This window comes from Glycine soja, chromosome 16 (genome assembly GCF_004193775.1).
Source record: "Glycine soja cultivar W05 chromosome 16, ASM419377v2, whole genome shotgun sequence".
Classification (NCBI taxonomy): domain Eukaryota; kingdom Viridiplantae; phylum Streptophyta; class Magnoliopsida; order Fabales; family Fabaceae; genus Glycine; species Glycine soja.
In genome coordinates, this window is record NC_041017.1 from 3,551,124 (window position 1) to 3,570,021 (window position 18,898).

An 18,898-nucleotide genomic window follows, 5' to 3' on the forward strand; every position below is an offset into this window, starting at 1 on the left:
CTTCAAAATATATATAATTATGAAGAAGTGGCTAGTTAACTGCTAATAAGAGTTTGGTTGCATATTACTTATAAAAATGACATGACATTGACGAATTTGAAATGTTTGGTATATTAACGATATACTGCTTCCAACACAAATTAATATATTGAATTTGAAGTGTTTGCTATATATTAATGATATACTGCGTGCCTAAGTTTAGCTTTTAAGAAGAGCAAAGGAAATACTGTCAGCACACAATTTAGCCAGTTTAGCTTTTACTGCGAAAGAGGGAATCTGAATGAAAGAGCAATGGAAATAAATTAGGTTGAATAAGGCTTTATTTTCAGGTTTAGCTTATAAGCATGTTGGGACATGGTATACGTTAAGTGTTCATGTTATCTTTTGTTAGAAAACTTAACTGATTACTTTTAATAGAATTAGTTTTTTTTTTAATTGCATTTTTTCATTCACAAAAATTAAACATAAGATCTTATTTAAGAAATTAAGAATTAAGTTCTGTACCATTTAAATTAACCCCTTGTTCTTGGTGTGTTCACATCAAAATTGTTATTATTAAAAGACTGAAGCCTTTGATTAGTTTTTGACGAGGTGTTTGCTTTTAATTGTTATAATTAAAAGATTGAAGCTTCTTACAAGCTAAATCAAGTAGAAATATACTTAATAATGCTAAAACAAATATATTGTTGGTCTTCTACAATAAGCAACAATAATAACATATGTAAGTTTTTATATGTAATAATTCAAGTAGTACAAATTAACTCATTTGAGTATTATTTGAGTTTAATTCTTGATGAAAATAATTTTTAATCAGATTTTTTTTTATTTTTCCGTTTAAATCTAGATTAGTTAGAGTCCCTTTTTTCTTACGAAGGATTAAAATAAAAAGAATAATTAATTAAAGGTTTATAAGCAAATCTTTTAAGAGATTCTAATTAATCAGATTATGCAGCTTAGAAAATTACAAATATATATTCTAAATCAACTTTCTGGTTGACTTAGTATTAAACAATTTAGGTGAAACAAATAGTAATAGTAAGTAAATACAAATTAAAATACTTGGTATAGTAATCACTTGAATAATAAGATCCTTAGTTTTCTAAAATTATTTGATATATATTATATATGCAGCAAACTTGATGATTTCAGAGACTAAATAAGTAGGAAAAGAAGATTCATGTGTACTTTATGTTGGAAACTTTGTTGGACATGAAATATGATTGTTTTTTAAGACGTGATTTGTCATTGTCGGACTTATACGTGGTATCTCACGCAACTCTGAGGATATAACATGAATTTTTCAGCCTGAGGCTATAGAATTGACAAGGAGGAAAACTCAAACTTAGGTCCAGAGCATTAAAAACAAAAAAAGAAGAGGATAAGTGTTTTTGGTGTGCTTTAAACAAGGACTGAGAAATTGTATTGATAGAGTGAAGGGGAACAGGAAAATGAAAAAAATAATCAGAGAATTAAACTGACAATTAAACACATTAATAATAAAAATGGTCCAATAATTTGAAATTAAGAAAATCTAGTGGATTTGTATCACGACATGTCCAGGTGGTCTAAACTCATGCATGTGCTAGAGGTTTCAATTTGTTGTTAGTCATTTTGAAAACTCATATCACTCGGGTTGATGATAAACAAATCAACTAATAGTGAGTTTGGATACAATAATTTAATAGGGAAATTTATTTTTTAAGGAATTTAAAATAATCCGTGATAAAATAACTTGTTTGGATAGAGTATTTAAAAAGAGATTTAATTTTTGGTATTTTTATGAATTATTTTGATTGATTAAAACAGTGGGATTTTAAATTCTCTCAAAAAATATAAAATTTGAAAATTTTTTTTCGGATATGTTCACTCTAACTTACGTTCTTGCTTGCAATTCTTTCTCGTTCAACACTCACAACTATGGGTGACCAAGATTTTTATGGCCGATATCGACATAAGTTATTTTTCATTAACGTTGGCCGAGGTTTTTTCAGTCAGAAATTTTTTATATGATGTCAACCATATTATTTTTTGCCGATATCAACTAAAATTTTTTTTAGATGATGTTGGTTAGGGTTATTTTCTCACTAACGTCAGTCATGGAAAATTTTTGCTAACGTCGGCCAATGATTTTTTTTTTTTTGTCGTTGTCATCCAGGTTTTTTCAGTTGATGTTGATCAATTATTTTTTTGGTCGACATTGGCTAGATTTTTTCTACTGACATCGATCATGATTAACTTTTGAGTAGACACCTATTAGGGTTTTTCAGCTAACGCCAGCTAGGTTTTCCAGCCAACATCAGTCAAAGCTATATTTTAGCCAATATCGGCTAGGGTTAGTTTTTAGCCAATGTTAGCTAGGGTGTTTTGGCTTATGTCAACTAGATTTTCTTAGCCGATGTTGGTTAGGATTTTTTTGCTGGCATCGACTAGGGTTTTCTGGCTGACATCAGCCAGAGCTATTTCTTAACCACATTAACTAGGTTTTTTGGTTGATGTTGGTTATAATTTTTTTCTGCTAACACCATCTAGGTATTGTTTACCGACATCAGACATGACTATTTTTAGTCGACATCGACTAGGTTCTTATAGTCAACATCCACTAAAGTTTTTTCGGTTGACATCGGTCAGAGTTATTTTTTAGCCAACATCTGCCAAAACTATTTTATAGCTGATGTTGGGTAGGGTTTTTTGTTCGACATTGGTCAGGGCTATTTTTTAGCCAACTTCAACTAGGGATTTTTCGGCCAACATTGACCAATGATGTTTTTCAGTTGACATTGGGTAGGTTCTATTGGTCGGCATCAACCAAGCTATTTTTTAACCTATATTGGGTAGATTTTATTGTCAACGCCTGCTAGGATTTTTCAGGCCGATGTTGGTTAAAAATAGCTTTGGTCAATGTTGTTCGAAAAGACCCTAGTTGGTGTCGGCCAAACAAATCCTAGTCGAAGTTGGTAAAAAAATCTAGTCAACATTGATTGAAAAATAGATTCAACTAACGTTAGCCAAAAAATAGCTTCAACTGACATCAGCTGACAAATATTTTCGACATACTTTGACAAAAAGAAAACCCTATTTGATGTCGACCGAAAAATAGTCTTGGTTGATGTTGGTTTAAAAACATGACTGACTATGATAAGACAAAACAACCCTAGTTAAAATTATCAATATTTTGTATTTATAAATTATTAAAAATTGAAAATATTTTTTAATTAATATTTCAAAAATTAGATTGTGTTTATTTTTTATAAAGTTTAATATTAAAATTTCATCTATTTAAAATATAAAATTAAAATTTTGCATATAAAAGAAATTAAATTGTTCTATCCAAACAAAGAATTTAAAATGGAACCAAATACAAGATTGTTATTTATGAGAATTCCTTAAAAATAGGATTTTTTAGATATTTCAAAGGAAATTTGAAAAATAAAGGATTTGAAAAATAAAGAAAATTTATGAGAATTCCTTAAAAATTAAAGTATTTAAAAAATAAAGAAAATTAAAATTAAAATAATTTAAATTTTAGATATTTCAAATTCTTTAAAAGTTTGAAATTCCTGAACCAAATACAAAGATTATTATTTATGATACTATGCCTTTTATAATAATCAAAACTACACTACTTCACAAAAGTTTTATCTGGTTCATCCAAATATTTCTCTAGCTATGTCCAACCCCTCACAGACTTACAAATAGGATTTTTTTTTTTTCTCTAAACCAATCAACGATACAAATGTTCGTGTTGCCTTTTCAAACTACACCAGTAGTATTCTACCTAATTTATTACTAAAATATGTTGAAAAAAATTGGAATGTTTGAACGTGAAATATATAACTTTGCGTCATGCACCTTTCTTATCTTGGGATATCTCGTCTCAAAAAACAGATTTTGAGAAATGTCAACAACACCTTTTTTTTTAATACTCTCCTTTTTATTAACTGAAATCTTTTAAAAATTATAAATTTTAGTAAGTTTCATTTAATATTTAATAAGTTTTTCTTATATAATTTTTTATAAATTTTAATCAATAATAAATTATTTGTTAAAAGAAAATAATATATAACCCTCCTCAACAATTTTTTTAACAGTTCGATCGTTTCGTTAGGAAAATTTGACTGTGCCAAACTGCCAATTGAATATCAAACTAAATGAATTTTTGTATTGTCATGATTGAACTATTTGATCGAATAAACTTTAATAAATTATTTAACATTACTTTGCTTACAAACTTTTCCTTTGACTTTCAAACATTTGACATAAGACCCTTTATCCTCTTCTTGTAGTCCTTATCTTATATATATATATATATCAATTAGCTCAGCAATACCAATATAAGTCTGACTATCACGTAAACAAGTGTCATACAAAAAAAAAAAACTAAATTCTAAAGAATATTTGTTAGGAAAGAAATTTTTTACGTTTGATAATCATGATGTCTGGGAACCATATAAATTCTAAAAATAAATAAAATTTATTTAGTTTATCATTATAAATATTTAGATAAGTTTTTTAAAATCATAGAAAAATTATGTGATATTTTATCATTTAAGTTAATGTAATAAAAATATCATACAATAAAAAAAATTACCTTTTCATGAAAAATCTTCGTAAAAATTTATTTAAAAAATATCATTTCTTATGAATATCAAACATAAACATGAAAATTTAATATTTCCCAAAATCTAAAAGTTTATCTCCTATGAAGGGCCCGAAAACTATAATATGTATGACAACACTTAAAGCATAATACAAAAGAATGTGATCACACCATCATGAACCCATTCAACCGTATTATATATGCAGAAATGGGTAAGCTTTCCTTGATCTTGCTAAGACATTCGAAGGGATTGGAAATCCAAAACGACTGTCGTTTCGTCTTCCGGGTGTTACATTCCAACTCTGAAACTGCACAAAGTTTGCCTTATCCTTATTATGCAACCACCGCACACATGAATACCACATATGCAAGGCTATCGAGCAATCCTCAATAACTAAAAAATAATATCAAGTTGTACGATTTAACTATTAGCTTTATCTCTCAAAAAGAGAATTTACTGACGCATGATTCAAGCAGGCAAAAAAAAAAACAACTTGCAAACAAAATTGTTATCCAAAGATTCAAAACAACAAAATTCAACCCTTGACACACTTAATAATAGCTTGTATTTTCTTATTTCCTTTGTAAGTGTTCCAGGATATATAGCAAATCATGTTAAAAAGAAAATATTCACTTCGTCTATACTCACAATTTAAGCTGATAAACAGACAATGTTGCAAATAAAATTGTTATCCAAGGATTAAAAAACAACAAAATTCAACCCACCCACACACTTGTTGACACAAATAATAATAATTTATATTTCCTTTTTAAGTGATCCAAAATATGAATTCTAATATTAGATATGAAATAAATAACATTGAAAAGAAAATACTCACTTTGTGTAATATTCCATATTAATATCATGTTTGATAAAAAAAACAAAAATTCAAATCAAAACAACATTACACATATAAGTTTACACTTTCAGTTACTTTTTAGTTGTTTTTAGTAATTGATAAACTTATTTGATCATCTATATAATTTATAACTATTATAATGGCACCTCTAAAAAAAAATTATCATAATGGTGATATCTACTTTTCATCTCTATATTTTTTTAACTAAGTTGTCCCTTACCTAAAATTACAATATAAGAAGAGATTAAATTAATCTTTTACTCTAAAAGCTATTTTTCATTTTTCATCTTTTATTTTTTTCTTAATTTAATGGTTCTAACAAGTAATTTAACTTTAACGTTTAGTTTAGATTAAGAGAAAATGAAAAGTGAGATGAATTAAGAAATAACTCTTTTAAAGTTACACTTGAATTAACTTAATCCTTTCACTGTTTCACATAAATTATATTTCCTTCATCTCATCATAAGTGTCATGTAAGAAGAAAAAAAAATCAAAATAAGTGTCATTTTTAGATTTTTAATTTAATATTAATTATTTTTTTCACTACCACTCCTTGTAAGTATCATATTAATTTCTCAATATAATATTAATAAGGTTAGTTTCATGAAATTATTATTCTTTTTCTTCTATTTATTATTTTTTAAATTTGTGTAAAAAAATTAAAAATGACATTTATTATGAGAAGGATAAAATACAATATTATGTCTTTAACCACTATCATCTTACTAATTATATATAAAGTCTAATTTTAATATATTAGTACATTCTAATAGTTGAGTTAGTTTCTATCTTTTTTATTAGCTGAAAAAATTATTTGGTCGTTTGGCAATCAAACTTTTTTTAGTAGCTTAGTAATTTCTAGCATATTTTAAAACGTTATTTGAAGTAACATTTTTTAAAATATTAACTCCTAACTTTTTATATGTTTTCAACTCTTTTATCTTTGATATATTTATTGTTTTCTTTGTTACCTTTTTAGAAATAAATCTTGGTATTATTATTATTTTGTCATCTTATATTTTTCAACTACTCTAATAACTAATTTTATCAAACACTTCTAATTTAATAATCTAATTTTTCAACTTCCAGTTTTTCACTTCCAACTAACTTTTCAACTAATTTTGTCAACCATAACCTTAATTTTCATTCCCTCTCTCTTTCATTTTTTTTTTAAAAAAAATATATATTAGGATGTACCAAATGTCTCTTATATGTGATATTAACATAATTTGATAATTTTTTTAATAGTATATAGAGTTATTTTTAAAACATTATTTAAAGTAATATTTAGCTTTACTTTCTTATCTTTTACTTTACTTTTATCCTTATATATTGTTGAGTGATACATGGCAAATTTATTTTACTTTACTCTCCCTGTTACTTTTTTTTATATTTTTTGTATTTATTTTTTAAATCATTACACTATTTTCATTTTTTCTATTATTATTTTAGAATCGTACTTCAAGATAGTGATAATTAATTAATTCGACAATACTAATAAACAATGATATTTAAAAAATACAATGATATTATCATATTAATTAACATAATAAAAATATGACATATACTAATTAAATGTATCCTTTTATTTTATTTTATTTTAAAATTAGTTAAAAATATTTTAAGCTATAATATAAAAATAATAGTACAAGAGTTCAAAATTAAAATCCAAATAATTGAAATTAAAAATTATAATTAAAATAATTTATCCGTAAACACAAATTTGTAAGAGTTCAAAATTCATTAAAACAACTAAAAATATAATTATTTATAAATATATTTATCTATAAAATAAAATTAAAAATTATACAAAATAACATAAAATATGTTCATTTATCTTTTTTATATTTATCAATTACTTTTAAAAAAATTATAATAAATATTTATAATTTAATAAAGGTTAAATTAGTTTGTAGTTGTCTGAATTATTATGATAATTTTAATTCGGTTTTTGAACTATTCTCTTTCTTTCATTTAGATCCTTGTGACACTTGTATTTATTTTTAATTAAATTATTTTGTCTAAGTATTGTTATGAAAAATTAATTCTTTGAGTCAATTGTGTGAGTTTACCATAAGATTGATGTGGGGTGAAATTTGGAGAGGCTTGTCATAGAATAATTGGGTTGATTGGACATGAAGAAATAAGAGTACTTGTTGAAGAATCCAATTGAAAATATTGGGTTCACAACCTGAGGTAAAAATATTGACTTGGAGATATAAAAATACTTAATGCAAACATGTAAAAGTTGACATACTAAAATCACAGAAAAATTAATTGTTTTTGGTTAATCTTTTATTATAATAGTTAGACGAAAGGACGTGACTAAAAAGAAGTTCTCTAATTGAAAAAAAATACTAAATAATTCAAGACCTATAAATTAATTTAACGTTTAATAAACTAATATAACAATTTTCAACTCTTAAGTAATAATAAAATTTTATACAATTACAAGCTAACTTTTATACCATGTATGTAAAATCATAGACAGTAAATCACACCTTAATGTATGAATAAAAAATTGAAAGATATTTAACACTTTATATAAATCTGAGTACATAAAAAATTAGTCTGTTAACTCTCAATTAGAAAATGACTTGAGTTAAAAATAAAACTCATAATACTAAAATTAAGCAAAAATAAAATTTGTCTATTACTTACATTAATTTTATGTTTCAGTTTGGTTTTTTAAGTTTAAATTTTTTTACTATAGCCTTTTATAATATTTATTGTATCTCTATTAGACCATATAGTTATTTTGTCAGTTTTTTACATTAACATTGTTAACTTTGACTTACATATTGGTCGAATCAAGGTTGAATGTAACCTGAAACAAATTTTTAAAAGATATTTTATTACTTTAACTGAGAATTATATGTTTGAATTTTTTATGGTATCAAGAATTTTTAAAGAAGCAAAATGAAGTTTTTTAAATTTAAAGAACCAAACTAAAATTTAAAATATAAATGAGACATCTAAATTTGATTTTACCCTAAAAATTTGTGACTCCCTCCCAGCTTTTTATACTGAGATTACGAGGCTTTGTAATTCCACCAACCCCTGCATGTACACGACAAAACAAAAGGCACGTTACACACCTACCGAAGGCTAAAGTCGTCATTTTAGCACTAAGCGTAGGGCAATATGGGTATTCCATTATAGGATGCCAATTAAATAATTATTAGCAACATTTAAAAAACAATAATCTTAAAACTCATCGTGCAAACTAGTTCGAACCGTGGGGCCCACCACCAATTCCCCACCAACTTCCATTACCATTACCAACCCCCCTCTACCCCACCCACTGATTTCCCAAATACTCCTACATTAACATAAGTAAATTTATTAATTACAGTTTCTGCCAGTATATTTTTCTCCCCCAATATTGCAAAACTGAAAAAAAAAACACTATTTAATATATATATTTATACACCATGTTTAAATATATTTTTATTAGAAATTACATATAAATTTCCTTTGATAAAACAAATTAATTTCTATACTTCACACATAAGTTATTTAGTCATAAAAAGTATGTTAAAATTAGTAATTTAGTAAATAAAAACAGATAAATTTTAACAACACTTTCTATTACACTCTCCGCAATTAATTGAAATTTATAGAAAATGATAATGTTAGTGGATTTCATTTTCCATTTAATGAATCTTTCTTTTCTTTTCTTTTTAATTTGTTTTATTAAATTTTAATAAAAACAAAATGTATGTTAAAAAGAATATGTTAGATAGTGTAGTATTAGCATTCCTCAAACAAGTGTTGCATTATTCTCCATAATTTTGTTGCTGAGATTCGGAGGTGTCGTTTATGTGGCGCGTGACGGTCGTGGATGAACGTGTTGTTGTTGGATGCAGATCTTCTACAGTTTAAATATATATGTGGCACGGTGTTCTGTTTGTATCTAACACTCTAACAGTCCACAGGTTCTAAAATAGTGTTTGCAAAAAAAAAAAAAAGGCTTAATTACAATTTTCTCCCTTATATATTATAATTGTATAATTTTAATTTTTTAGGTTTGAATTATATAATTGAGTCCTTTAAATTTTGCAAACTTATAATTTTAGTCCTCAAAGTGTAATTTTTATTCTAAAAAAATAATTTCAATGGCATAATTATAAAATATAAGAAAAAATCATACAGTTATAATACTTGACCACATTATTTGGAGATTAAAATTGAACATTTCCAATATCTAAAAGACTTGATTGATACTCTTTTTGGACTAGTATCTATAAAAAAAAAAGTAATATTATACGTTGAACTTAAATGTAAATAAATAACTAATTTTTCTTATTTATCCTTATCGACATCCTTTATTTATAACTCTATTCTTAACGATTCTTTCTATTTATGATGCTAAAGTTTTATAAAAGACATTTCAAAAATAGTTTTATTTTTTACTTTAAGATTAATAAAATTAAATGATATTAATTGATTTTTCAATTAATATGAAATTAATTATTTTTGTTTATATATGAATTTAGAGAGAGTATAATTAAAATTGAGGAGACTAATATGTTTAGTTGTCCGTTTAAAACATGATGCATGCATTTTAAAGTAAATCTAATTGTTTTGTAAAAGAAAAGGTCTGAATACGTTTGTAAATCTCATTCTGTCCACAATAAAATAAGCATGGAATAAAATCACATAATTATAATGTTTAAGAAACTAAAATTTGAATTAAGCTAATATTTTTTTATGAAACAATTAATGGTGGATTGTGAACGGCACATCCTGCAGTTTTGAGATGAAGTGCAGGGGATCGCATTGGGTTGTTGTTGGAAATATGTTTGAAAAGTGCCTTGGAGGAAAATGAAGTGTAAAGTGTGGCTTCACACTTGTCATGCTGGTAGCAGAGGAAGCTAAGTAAGAAAGTAACTTGATAAGGTGAGTGTTTCTGGTTGAGCCGTGTGTAACAAATGACAAAAGTGTTACAGTATTATTATTGGTGATAAACACTCAGGCTTTTGACCTATGTATCACCAAACCAAATAATTTGTTGTAAATAAATATCTTGCTTTTGTTTTCAATGTCAGCCACGAATGTTTATTGTGTGCTAAGTCTAACCTAATGAACAACCTATTATATGGTAATGACAATAAAAGCCAAGAACAATCTTTACCTTCTCTTGTCAGAGTAAATGATTCTTTTTAATGGCATGTCCGAGAGTACATAAAGACATTTCAGATGCATTGTTTGAAAATGCGTATAGTCTATAGAATTTAATTAGCTTTAATATGGATAGTGAATTAAAGTAATTATTATAAAAATTAATAAACTTTTCATATATAATATTTTTTTATTGATTAGCAATAGTCCATCTATAAATTATTTTAATTTACATGTTTAGCTTTTGGTGGTATATACAGTTAAAATATTTTCCATATCCAAGTTAGTTTTAGACTTGGCTATTTTATTAACAGAACAATACAATTCAAAACAGAGAAGAGTTTTCAGTCCTACATGATAGTATAAGCAACAGACAGATAAAATTTAAAATAAGAAGAATACAGGCTGTTATATGTCAGAGTAATGTGACTTTTTCTTTTTTATAAAGTACCGAGAATATTCTGTGTGTATATTTAAGCAATTTCATAAATCTTGTACCAAATACTATTAAACGTACCAAAAAAAACAAAAGGCTTAAATATAAACCTAATTCATGTACGTTGATGTTTTTTTTTTTTTTTTTTTGATCTGTGTAAGTTTTTTTTTTTTATATTTTTAGTTTTTATAATTTTGTGTTGTTTTTTAAAATTTTGGTTTCTATATGTTTTTTTCTTTTTTAGTCTTTTGTAAATTAACGATTTTACAATTTTAGTTTCTTTAAGTTTTTTTTTCATTTTTAGTTTTTGTAATTTTGTGTATTAAGGAATTAAAATTAAAAAAACATATGAATTTACGAATAAAGATTTATAAGGATCAGAATATAAAAAAACAAAACTATATTTAGGTTAAAAATAAAACTATTTTTAAATCAATGCCTACTGATTAACAAACGTCTTTTTTTATTATTAATTGATTAACAAACGTCTGTTAGCACATCATTAGTCTTTCTCGTATAAAGTTGGAATTTTGACTTTGATTTCGAGATAATTTGTTGATAAAAAAAATACAGTATATTATTTTATAATATAACGCGGGTTGAAATTGATGGTTTTTCCTAACTTGAATGTATTTAAGTAATAACGAGTTTAATTTGTTTTAAACCAAAATTTGAATTGTGAATGGGAAAAGCGATGAAAGAGCATTGCTCTCTTAACTTAAGTTCACTGAACTTTATTTTTCAAAATAATCGAGGCTCAAAAATAATTTATGATATCAAAGATTTTAAAGATAAGTAAGTATTTGTAAAAGTATCAATGATGTTTTATACGATTCGATTTTCTTGAAAACTAGGTTTTTTAAGGCCTTAAAATTTAGTTGTGACAAAGTTAATTTCATATAATTTTACACTAATTAAAATTGATTTAAAAATAATATACTTTGTTTGAATGATATAAAAATTATATAACAAGTCATCAGAACAATAACTTGAAATGATAACTTTTAGAAGAATAGAAAAAACCAATTTTAGTAAACAAAACCAATATTTTTTATTTTTTAATATAAAAATATCACTATTAAATGATTTTTTTATCTTAATCCTTTGATTTATCAGGGAAGAAACTTGATTAATCCAGGATTCAGTCAAAAGGTAAATAAAATTTAATCAAGCTAATCTAGAATTTAGTCAGAAGGTAAATAAAATTTGATCAAAAATAATTTCTATTAAAGATCAAATTCAAATAATATCCAAAAAATTCAATCTTAATTTTAATATATTAATCCATCACTTAATTTATTACTACATGATGTAAAGGAAGTTTTTAATTTCCTAAGGATAAAAAATAATTTTTTTTAATCCACTAGATTTAATCTCAGTTTACACGAGATCTCAAACTTAATTATCTATACATTAAAAAAAAGAGAGTAAAGGAAACTTTTATATATTTTTTATTTTTTAATATAAAAATATCACTACTAGATTATTTTTTTTCTTAGCCCTTTAATTTATCAGGGAAAGAAACCTAGTTAATCCAAAATTCAGTCAAAGGATAAATAAAATTTAATCAAGCTAATCTAGAATTTAGTCAAAAGATAAATAAAATTTAATTAAAAATAATTTCTATCAAAGATTAAATTCAAATAATATCCAAATAATTTAATTTTAATTTCAACATATGTCTCCCATCATTTAATTTATTACTACATGATGTAAAGGAAGTTTTTAATTTCCTAAGGATAAAAAATAAATTTTTTTAATCCACTAGATTTAATCTTAGTTTACACGAGATCTCAAACTTAATTATCTATACATTAAAAAAAAAAGAGTAAAGGAAACTTTTATATATTTTTTATATAAAAAAAAAATCTTCTCATTGGGCAATGTGGCGTAATAGTTGAATACACGTGTCCTTCACTCGGTGACAGAAAGTCATGTTACAGCTCCACGTAAGATCACAGCATATATTTCCACAACAAACAAATATTAACAATATTTTTTATTAATCACAAGTTAATAAAAATTGTAAAAACTTTATTATATAAAATATAAGATACACAAAAATGTATACTAATTTCTAATAAATTTTAACTGTTACTACAATAAACATGTTCATATGATTGTGCTGCGCATTTCTCAAATGAATGAAGATGTATAAACATTATTTATATGATATTTGATATTTGAGTGAGAAGAATAAAAAGTATAAATATAATAAGTAGTATGATTTAATAGAAAAGAAATGATAAAGTATAAATAAGAGTGTGAATTAGGGGTATAAAAATCAGAAGTGTGGTTAAATTTACACCGACTGGCAGCCATTAGGGGCCACAGAAGCGCGCGTAGATGTAAAACCCCTGCACCCACAAATTCATGGCCATAGAAATAAAAAAAAAGTAGGAATTTTCTTTTAATTAATAAGTCATTAATAGCAAGAATGAAGAAAATGTGAAGAGAAAAGGGAGCTACTCAGATCTGGGGCTGAAAACGGCTATAAATAACCCGTAAACCACTCCTAATACCTCGCACTCTCTTCTCTGCTTCAACTTGCTCCCTCAGAAGCGAAGAAGAAGCCACAGAGAACTAGTCTCCTACTCTCACCCGCAAGGTACGAGACTCTCTCACCGGCTTTCTCTCCCTCTCTCTCTCTCTCACTTCCTCCTTCCTTTGTTTTCTTAAGTTTCACGATCCGTTCCACAATTCTCATTTTCCCTTACTCTTCTTTCTTCTTTCAACACTTCAATTTCACTCCGTAATTTTCCTCAGATCTACACTTAAAACGTAATGCTCAACTTCTGTGAATGATTGTGACGGTTCTAGATCTGTTGCTATTTGTCGTTGTAATATGTAGATCTGCTCTGGATCTGAATCGATTTTGCTCTTATTTCGCTCGTTTTCTATAACACTATTCAAATCTAGTATTTCTTGATATGAGAATCATTCTTCTACTAAATCGTGTGAACTTATCTTAGTAGCTAAAACTGCTATGTAGTCATTAGTTTATACTTTGTGTGTGTGTGTGTGTGTTTTCACGTGCTTCTGCTCAACGGATTGGAAATGACAAGTGTGACCTTTCATGCAACATAGGGAATACGAATCTCGCTATGTAGTCTTTCTTGATATATGTGTTGTTGTTAATTTGTCATTATCTCTGAATATTGTTGCACGTGTTATTATGGAAATGAGAAATGTTAGCATCTTACTCTCTGTTCTCTGATGTTGTTTGAAATTTATTGGAATCTTATTTAATCAATGAGTTTCACTTATGATTTTTGTATTTTTCAATGAATTTTAAACTAATGGTGGAGAGTGGAGAGTGAAGAGTGTTTTAGTAGGAGTTAGCTAGAGAGTGAGCTGCTTGCACTCCTGGATATGAGAGATTATTGTAATGATTATTGAATATTGTTGCATGTGTTAATGCGGATATTATTGCCATGATCTATGAATTTTGTTGCATGTGTTATTCGTTGTGAACTGATTTGGGATTTTGATCTGTTGCGACAGAAAAAAATGGCATCTCACATCGTTGGATACCCCCGTATGGGTCCCAAGAGAGAGCTCAAGTTCGCTCTCGAGTCTTTCTGGGATGGCAAGAGCAGCGCCGAGGATTTGCAGAAGGTGTCTTCTGATCTCAGGGCATCCATCTGGAAGCAGATGGCTGATGCTGGGATCAAGTACATCCCCAGCAACACTTTCTCTCACTATGACCAGGTTCTCGACGCCACCGCCACCCTCGGTGCCGTTCCACCAAGGTACGGCTGGACCGGCGGCGAGATTGGGTTTGATACCTACTTCTCCATGGCCAGAGGTAATGCTACCGTGCCAGCTATGGAGATGACCAAGTGGTTCGACACCAACTAGTAAGTGATGATGCCTCCTAATGCTGTCTTCTATTAATGGTGTGTTGTTGTGGTGTAATGATCTGATTCCTGAATTGTTATTTTTGTGTTGATCCAGCCACTTTATTGTCCCTGAATTGGGCCCTGATGTGAACTTCACCTATGCTTCTCACAAGGCTGTTGATGAATACAAGGAGGCCAAGGCGGTATGTGTTTTTTTTTTCTATAATTGTGTCAAAACTTAAAAGCCAATTGCAATAGCTTAGCTGAATATAATTGAGAAGCATTGCTGTGTGCAACACTTCATTTAGATAAGGGTGAAATATGAGAAATGATTGTGTTAATTACCACTTGTTGTGAATTTCTCATTTATTGTGGCCAAGAGCAAGTGCGTGACAGGGAATTGTTTTGTTGGCAGTTGTTGTGTTCACATGTTGTCCTGTGTGGGTCATTGTGATAAAAAAGTTGATTTCTTAGCCCTTTTGTATGCTTGTATGTATCAACATTGTCATTGAATGTATATTTATTTGTCTTGCAGCTTGGAGTGGATACCGTTCCGGTCCTCGTTGGCCCTGTTACATACCTGTTGCTCTCCAAGCCTGCCAAGGGAGTTGAGAAATCCTTTTCTCTCCTCTCTCTCCTTCCCAAGGTTCTTGCTGTCTACAAGTAAGAATTTTAACTTGTTGAGTGTTGTTGTAATTTTCTCTGTATATTCATGTCATTTGTCTAACTTGCTTATAACTATAAACACAGGGAAGTTATTGCTGACCTTAAGGCAGCTGGTGCTTCATGGATTCAGTTTGATGAGCCTACCCTTGTCTTGGACCTTGAGTCTCACAAGTTGCAAGCATTCACTGACGCATATGCAGAACTTGCGCCTGCTTTGTCTGGTTTGAATGTTCTTGTTGAGACCTACTTTGCCGACATCCCTGCTGAGGCATACAAGACCCTCACATCTCTGAATGGCGTCACTGCATATGGATTTGATTTGGTCCGTGGAACCAACACTCTTGATTTGATCAAGGGTGGATTTCCCAGCGGAAAATACCTCTTTGCTGGAGTGGTTGATGGAAGGAACATCTGGGCCAATGACCTTGCTGCTTCTCTCACTACCTTGCAGGGTCTTGAGGGCATTGTGGGCAAAGGTATTTATTAAACATGTGTTTCAGAGTAAATTTTGGGAGACTTTTACAGTTATTATAGTTACCTGATGTATCTATTATTTAAACTGTATGCAGATAAGCTTGTTGTGTCCACCTCCTCCTCCCTTCTTCACACTGCTGTTGATCTAGTTAACGAGACCAAGTTGGATGATGAGATCAAGTCATGGCTAGCTTTTGCTGCCCAAAAAATTGTTGAAGTTAACGCATTGGCTAAAGCATTGTCTGGCCACAAGGATGAGGTAATATAATCTGATTATATATCTGTTTCCTTAAAACAATGCAACATGCTATTTATTGGGGCCAAATATAACTACACACAACTAGAAGGTTTTCATTAAAAATATTAAGTTAAAATAAGATCATATTTTAATATAAATATTATATAATTTCATAAATTGGCGAATAAGATTTCTTATTTTTATACAAAGAGTTGAAAGAGTGGAATAGTGCAATGGAAAGAGAAACAAATTAAATGAATAAAGAGAAGCAAAAAAAAGTATATCACAAGAATTAGAATTAAGAAAATTCATGATTAATTTTGGAACCATGAGAAAAAAAATATTATGCAAATTCCTATTTGTTTCATCACACAATTCACTAATGAAAAATATCTTGTGGTTTCATTCTCAGGCCTTCTTCTCTGGTAATGCTGCTGCTCTGGCTTCAAGGAAGTCTTCTCCAAGAGTGACCAACGAGGCTGTTCAGAAGGCTGTGAGTGCTTTTATTTCAACTGCCCTTTTTGTTAACTTGGATATGTTGTAATATTTATTCTGCTGTTACTCATGGCTTCTTTTCTTTCCTCTCAGGCTGCTGCATTGAAGGGTTCAGATCATCGCCGTGCAACAAATGTCAGTGCCAGACTGGATTCTCAACAAAAGAAGCTCAACCTTCCAATCCTTCCAACCACCACTATTGGATCCTTCCCTCAGACTGTAGAACTGAGGAGGGTACGCCGTGAATTCAAGGCTAACAAGTGAGAATGCTGAGACTGCTGATCTCTGCCTTGTTTTCATTGATCATGTGCCTTTCTTTTACTGATCATTATGCTGTTTTCTTCAGGATCTCCGAGGAAGAGTATGTAAAGTCAATTAAGGAGGAAATTCGCAAAGTTGTTGAGCTTCAAGAAGAGCTTGATATTGATGTTCTTGTTCATGGAGAACCAGAGGTCCGCTCTCATTTCATAACATGACTAAATATTAGTCTTTTGAATTGAAGATAGCTTCTTTCTTTCTGAAGAGCAACTACTCTTTGCATATTTTCTTTCCTTATTGTTAGATTGCTGATTCCAAAATTGCAGCACCTCCAACTAATTGTATATGCATTTCACTGCAGAGAAATGATATGGTTGAGTACTTCGGTGAACAATTGTCAGGCTTTGCCTTCACCGTTAATGGGTGGGTGCAATCCTATGGTTCCCGTTGCGTGAAGCCACCGATCATCTATGGTGATGTGAGCCGCCCAAAGCCAATGACCGTCTTCTGGTCATCTCTGGCTCAGAGCTTTACCAAGCGCCCAATGAAGGGAATGCTTACCGGTCCTGTTACCATTCTCAACTGGTCCTTTGTTAGAAATGACCAACCTAGGTATAAACTCCACACCGAAAAATGAACATCAAGGAGGGTAACGTGAAGTTAACAATTATTCACCACGTTGCTGTTTCTAACTTTAGTGTATGAATCCATCTGCAGATCTGAGACCACCTACCAGATTGCTTTGGCTATCAAGGACGAAGTGGAAGACCTTGAAAAGGCTGGCATCACTGTTATCCAAATTGATGAAGCTGCTTTGAGAGAGGGTCTTCCACTGAGGAAATCAGAGCAAGCTCACTACTTGGACTGGGCTGTCCATGCCTTCAGAATCACCAATGTTGGTGTCCAGGATACCACCCAGGTACACTCTTTTGGATCATCGCAAATCACTGGATTAGAAATTTTTTTTGTTCATCCTCATTTTCACATATGTTGTAATAATCAACTTTTCATATTGACAGATCCACACTCACATGTGCTACTCGAACTTCAACGACATCATCCACTCCATCATCGACATGGACGCCGATGTTATCACCATTGAGAACTCTCGCTCCGACGAGAAGCTTCTGTCAGTCTTCCGCGAAGGTGTGAAGTATGGTGCTGGAATTGGCCCTGGTGTCTATGACATCCACTCCCCAAGAATACCACCAACTGAAGAAATTGCTGACAGAATCAACAAGATGCTGGCAGTGCTCGAGAAGAACATCTTGTGGGTGAACCCTGACTGTGGGCTCAAGACCCGTAAGTACACTGAGGTGAAGCCAGCCCTCACAAACATGGTTGCCGCAGCAAAACTCATCCGCAACGAACTTGCCAAGTGAATGGTATAAGAAAGTAGAATCTTCCAAGTCATTTGGTTCTGCTTTATATTATAATACACCAAAGAAAAATTTTCTCTATATTGGGTTGTTTCAATAACTGTGTGTGGAATATTTAGGTGTCTTAGCATGCTCTGTGAGCAATTGATTCTTCCTCAACCCCTCCCCCCTTATTTTTCCCCACTCCTGTTTTCCCTAATGAATGTTGTATCTTTGCGGCTTCGCCGCAATCCTTATTGATCTGGAATTTTACCAGTTTTGTGCAAATAACTATGAGCATCTATATCGAGTATTTCAAAATACATGCTTAAGAAAAAAAGGTTTCAGAGTATTTCTTTTTTCTTAAAAACAAACTAATTAATTCCTTGACTAATTAATAAGCTATAGCTATTTGGATTACATTATCGTAAACATTCTTATATAACCTAAATTTACGGATGTAACCACACTTATAATGGGAAAACAAACATTTGGCTAAGCTCGTCAATATTTTTTCACATACTAAAGAGTAGTTTTTTTTTATAAGTTC

The 18,898-nt window shown here is 29.4% G+C and overlaps 1 protein-coding gene across 1 annotated transcript; it reads left to right on the top strand.

Annotated features, from left to right (window-relative positions):
• The first annotated feature begins 13,467 nt into the window (after positions 1–13,467).
• On the top strand, positions 13,468–18,669 carry LOC114390651 (5-methyltetrahydropteroyltriglutamate--homocysteine methyltransferase 1). The gene is made up of 12 exons (XM_028351466.1): positions 13,468–13,625; positions 14,522–14,877; positions 14,975–15,062; positions 15,395–15,522; positions 15,610–16,001; positions 16,095–16,258; positions 16,650–16,730; positions 16,826–16,992; positions 17,079–17,184; positions 17,352–17,602; positions 17,708–17,909; positions 18,010–18,669. Exons 2-12 carry the CDS (start codon positions 14,528–14,530, stop codon positions 18,370–18,372), a joined length of 2,292 nt encoding a protein of 763 aa, XP_028207267.1. The 5' UTR covers positions 13,468–13,625; positions 14,522–14,527; the 3' UTR covers positions 18,373–18,669.
• The last annotated feature ends 229 nt before the right edge of the window (positions 18,670–18,898 follow it).

Bases quoted from the DNA above. Each gene is read 5' to 3' on its own strand.
- LOC114390651 (XM_028351466.1), top strand. From the start codon at position 14,528: ATGGCATCTCACATCGTTGGATACCCCCGTATGGGTCCCAAGAGAGAG. The intron at 17,185-17,351 runs GTCCGCTCTCAT...ATTTCACTGCAG, and splicing joins TTGTTCATGGAGAACCAGAG to AGAAATGATATGGTTGAGTA. The intron at 17,603-17,707 runs GTATAAACTCCA...ATCCATCTGCAG, and splicing joins GTTAGAAATGACCAACCTAG to ATCTGAGACCACCTACCAGA.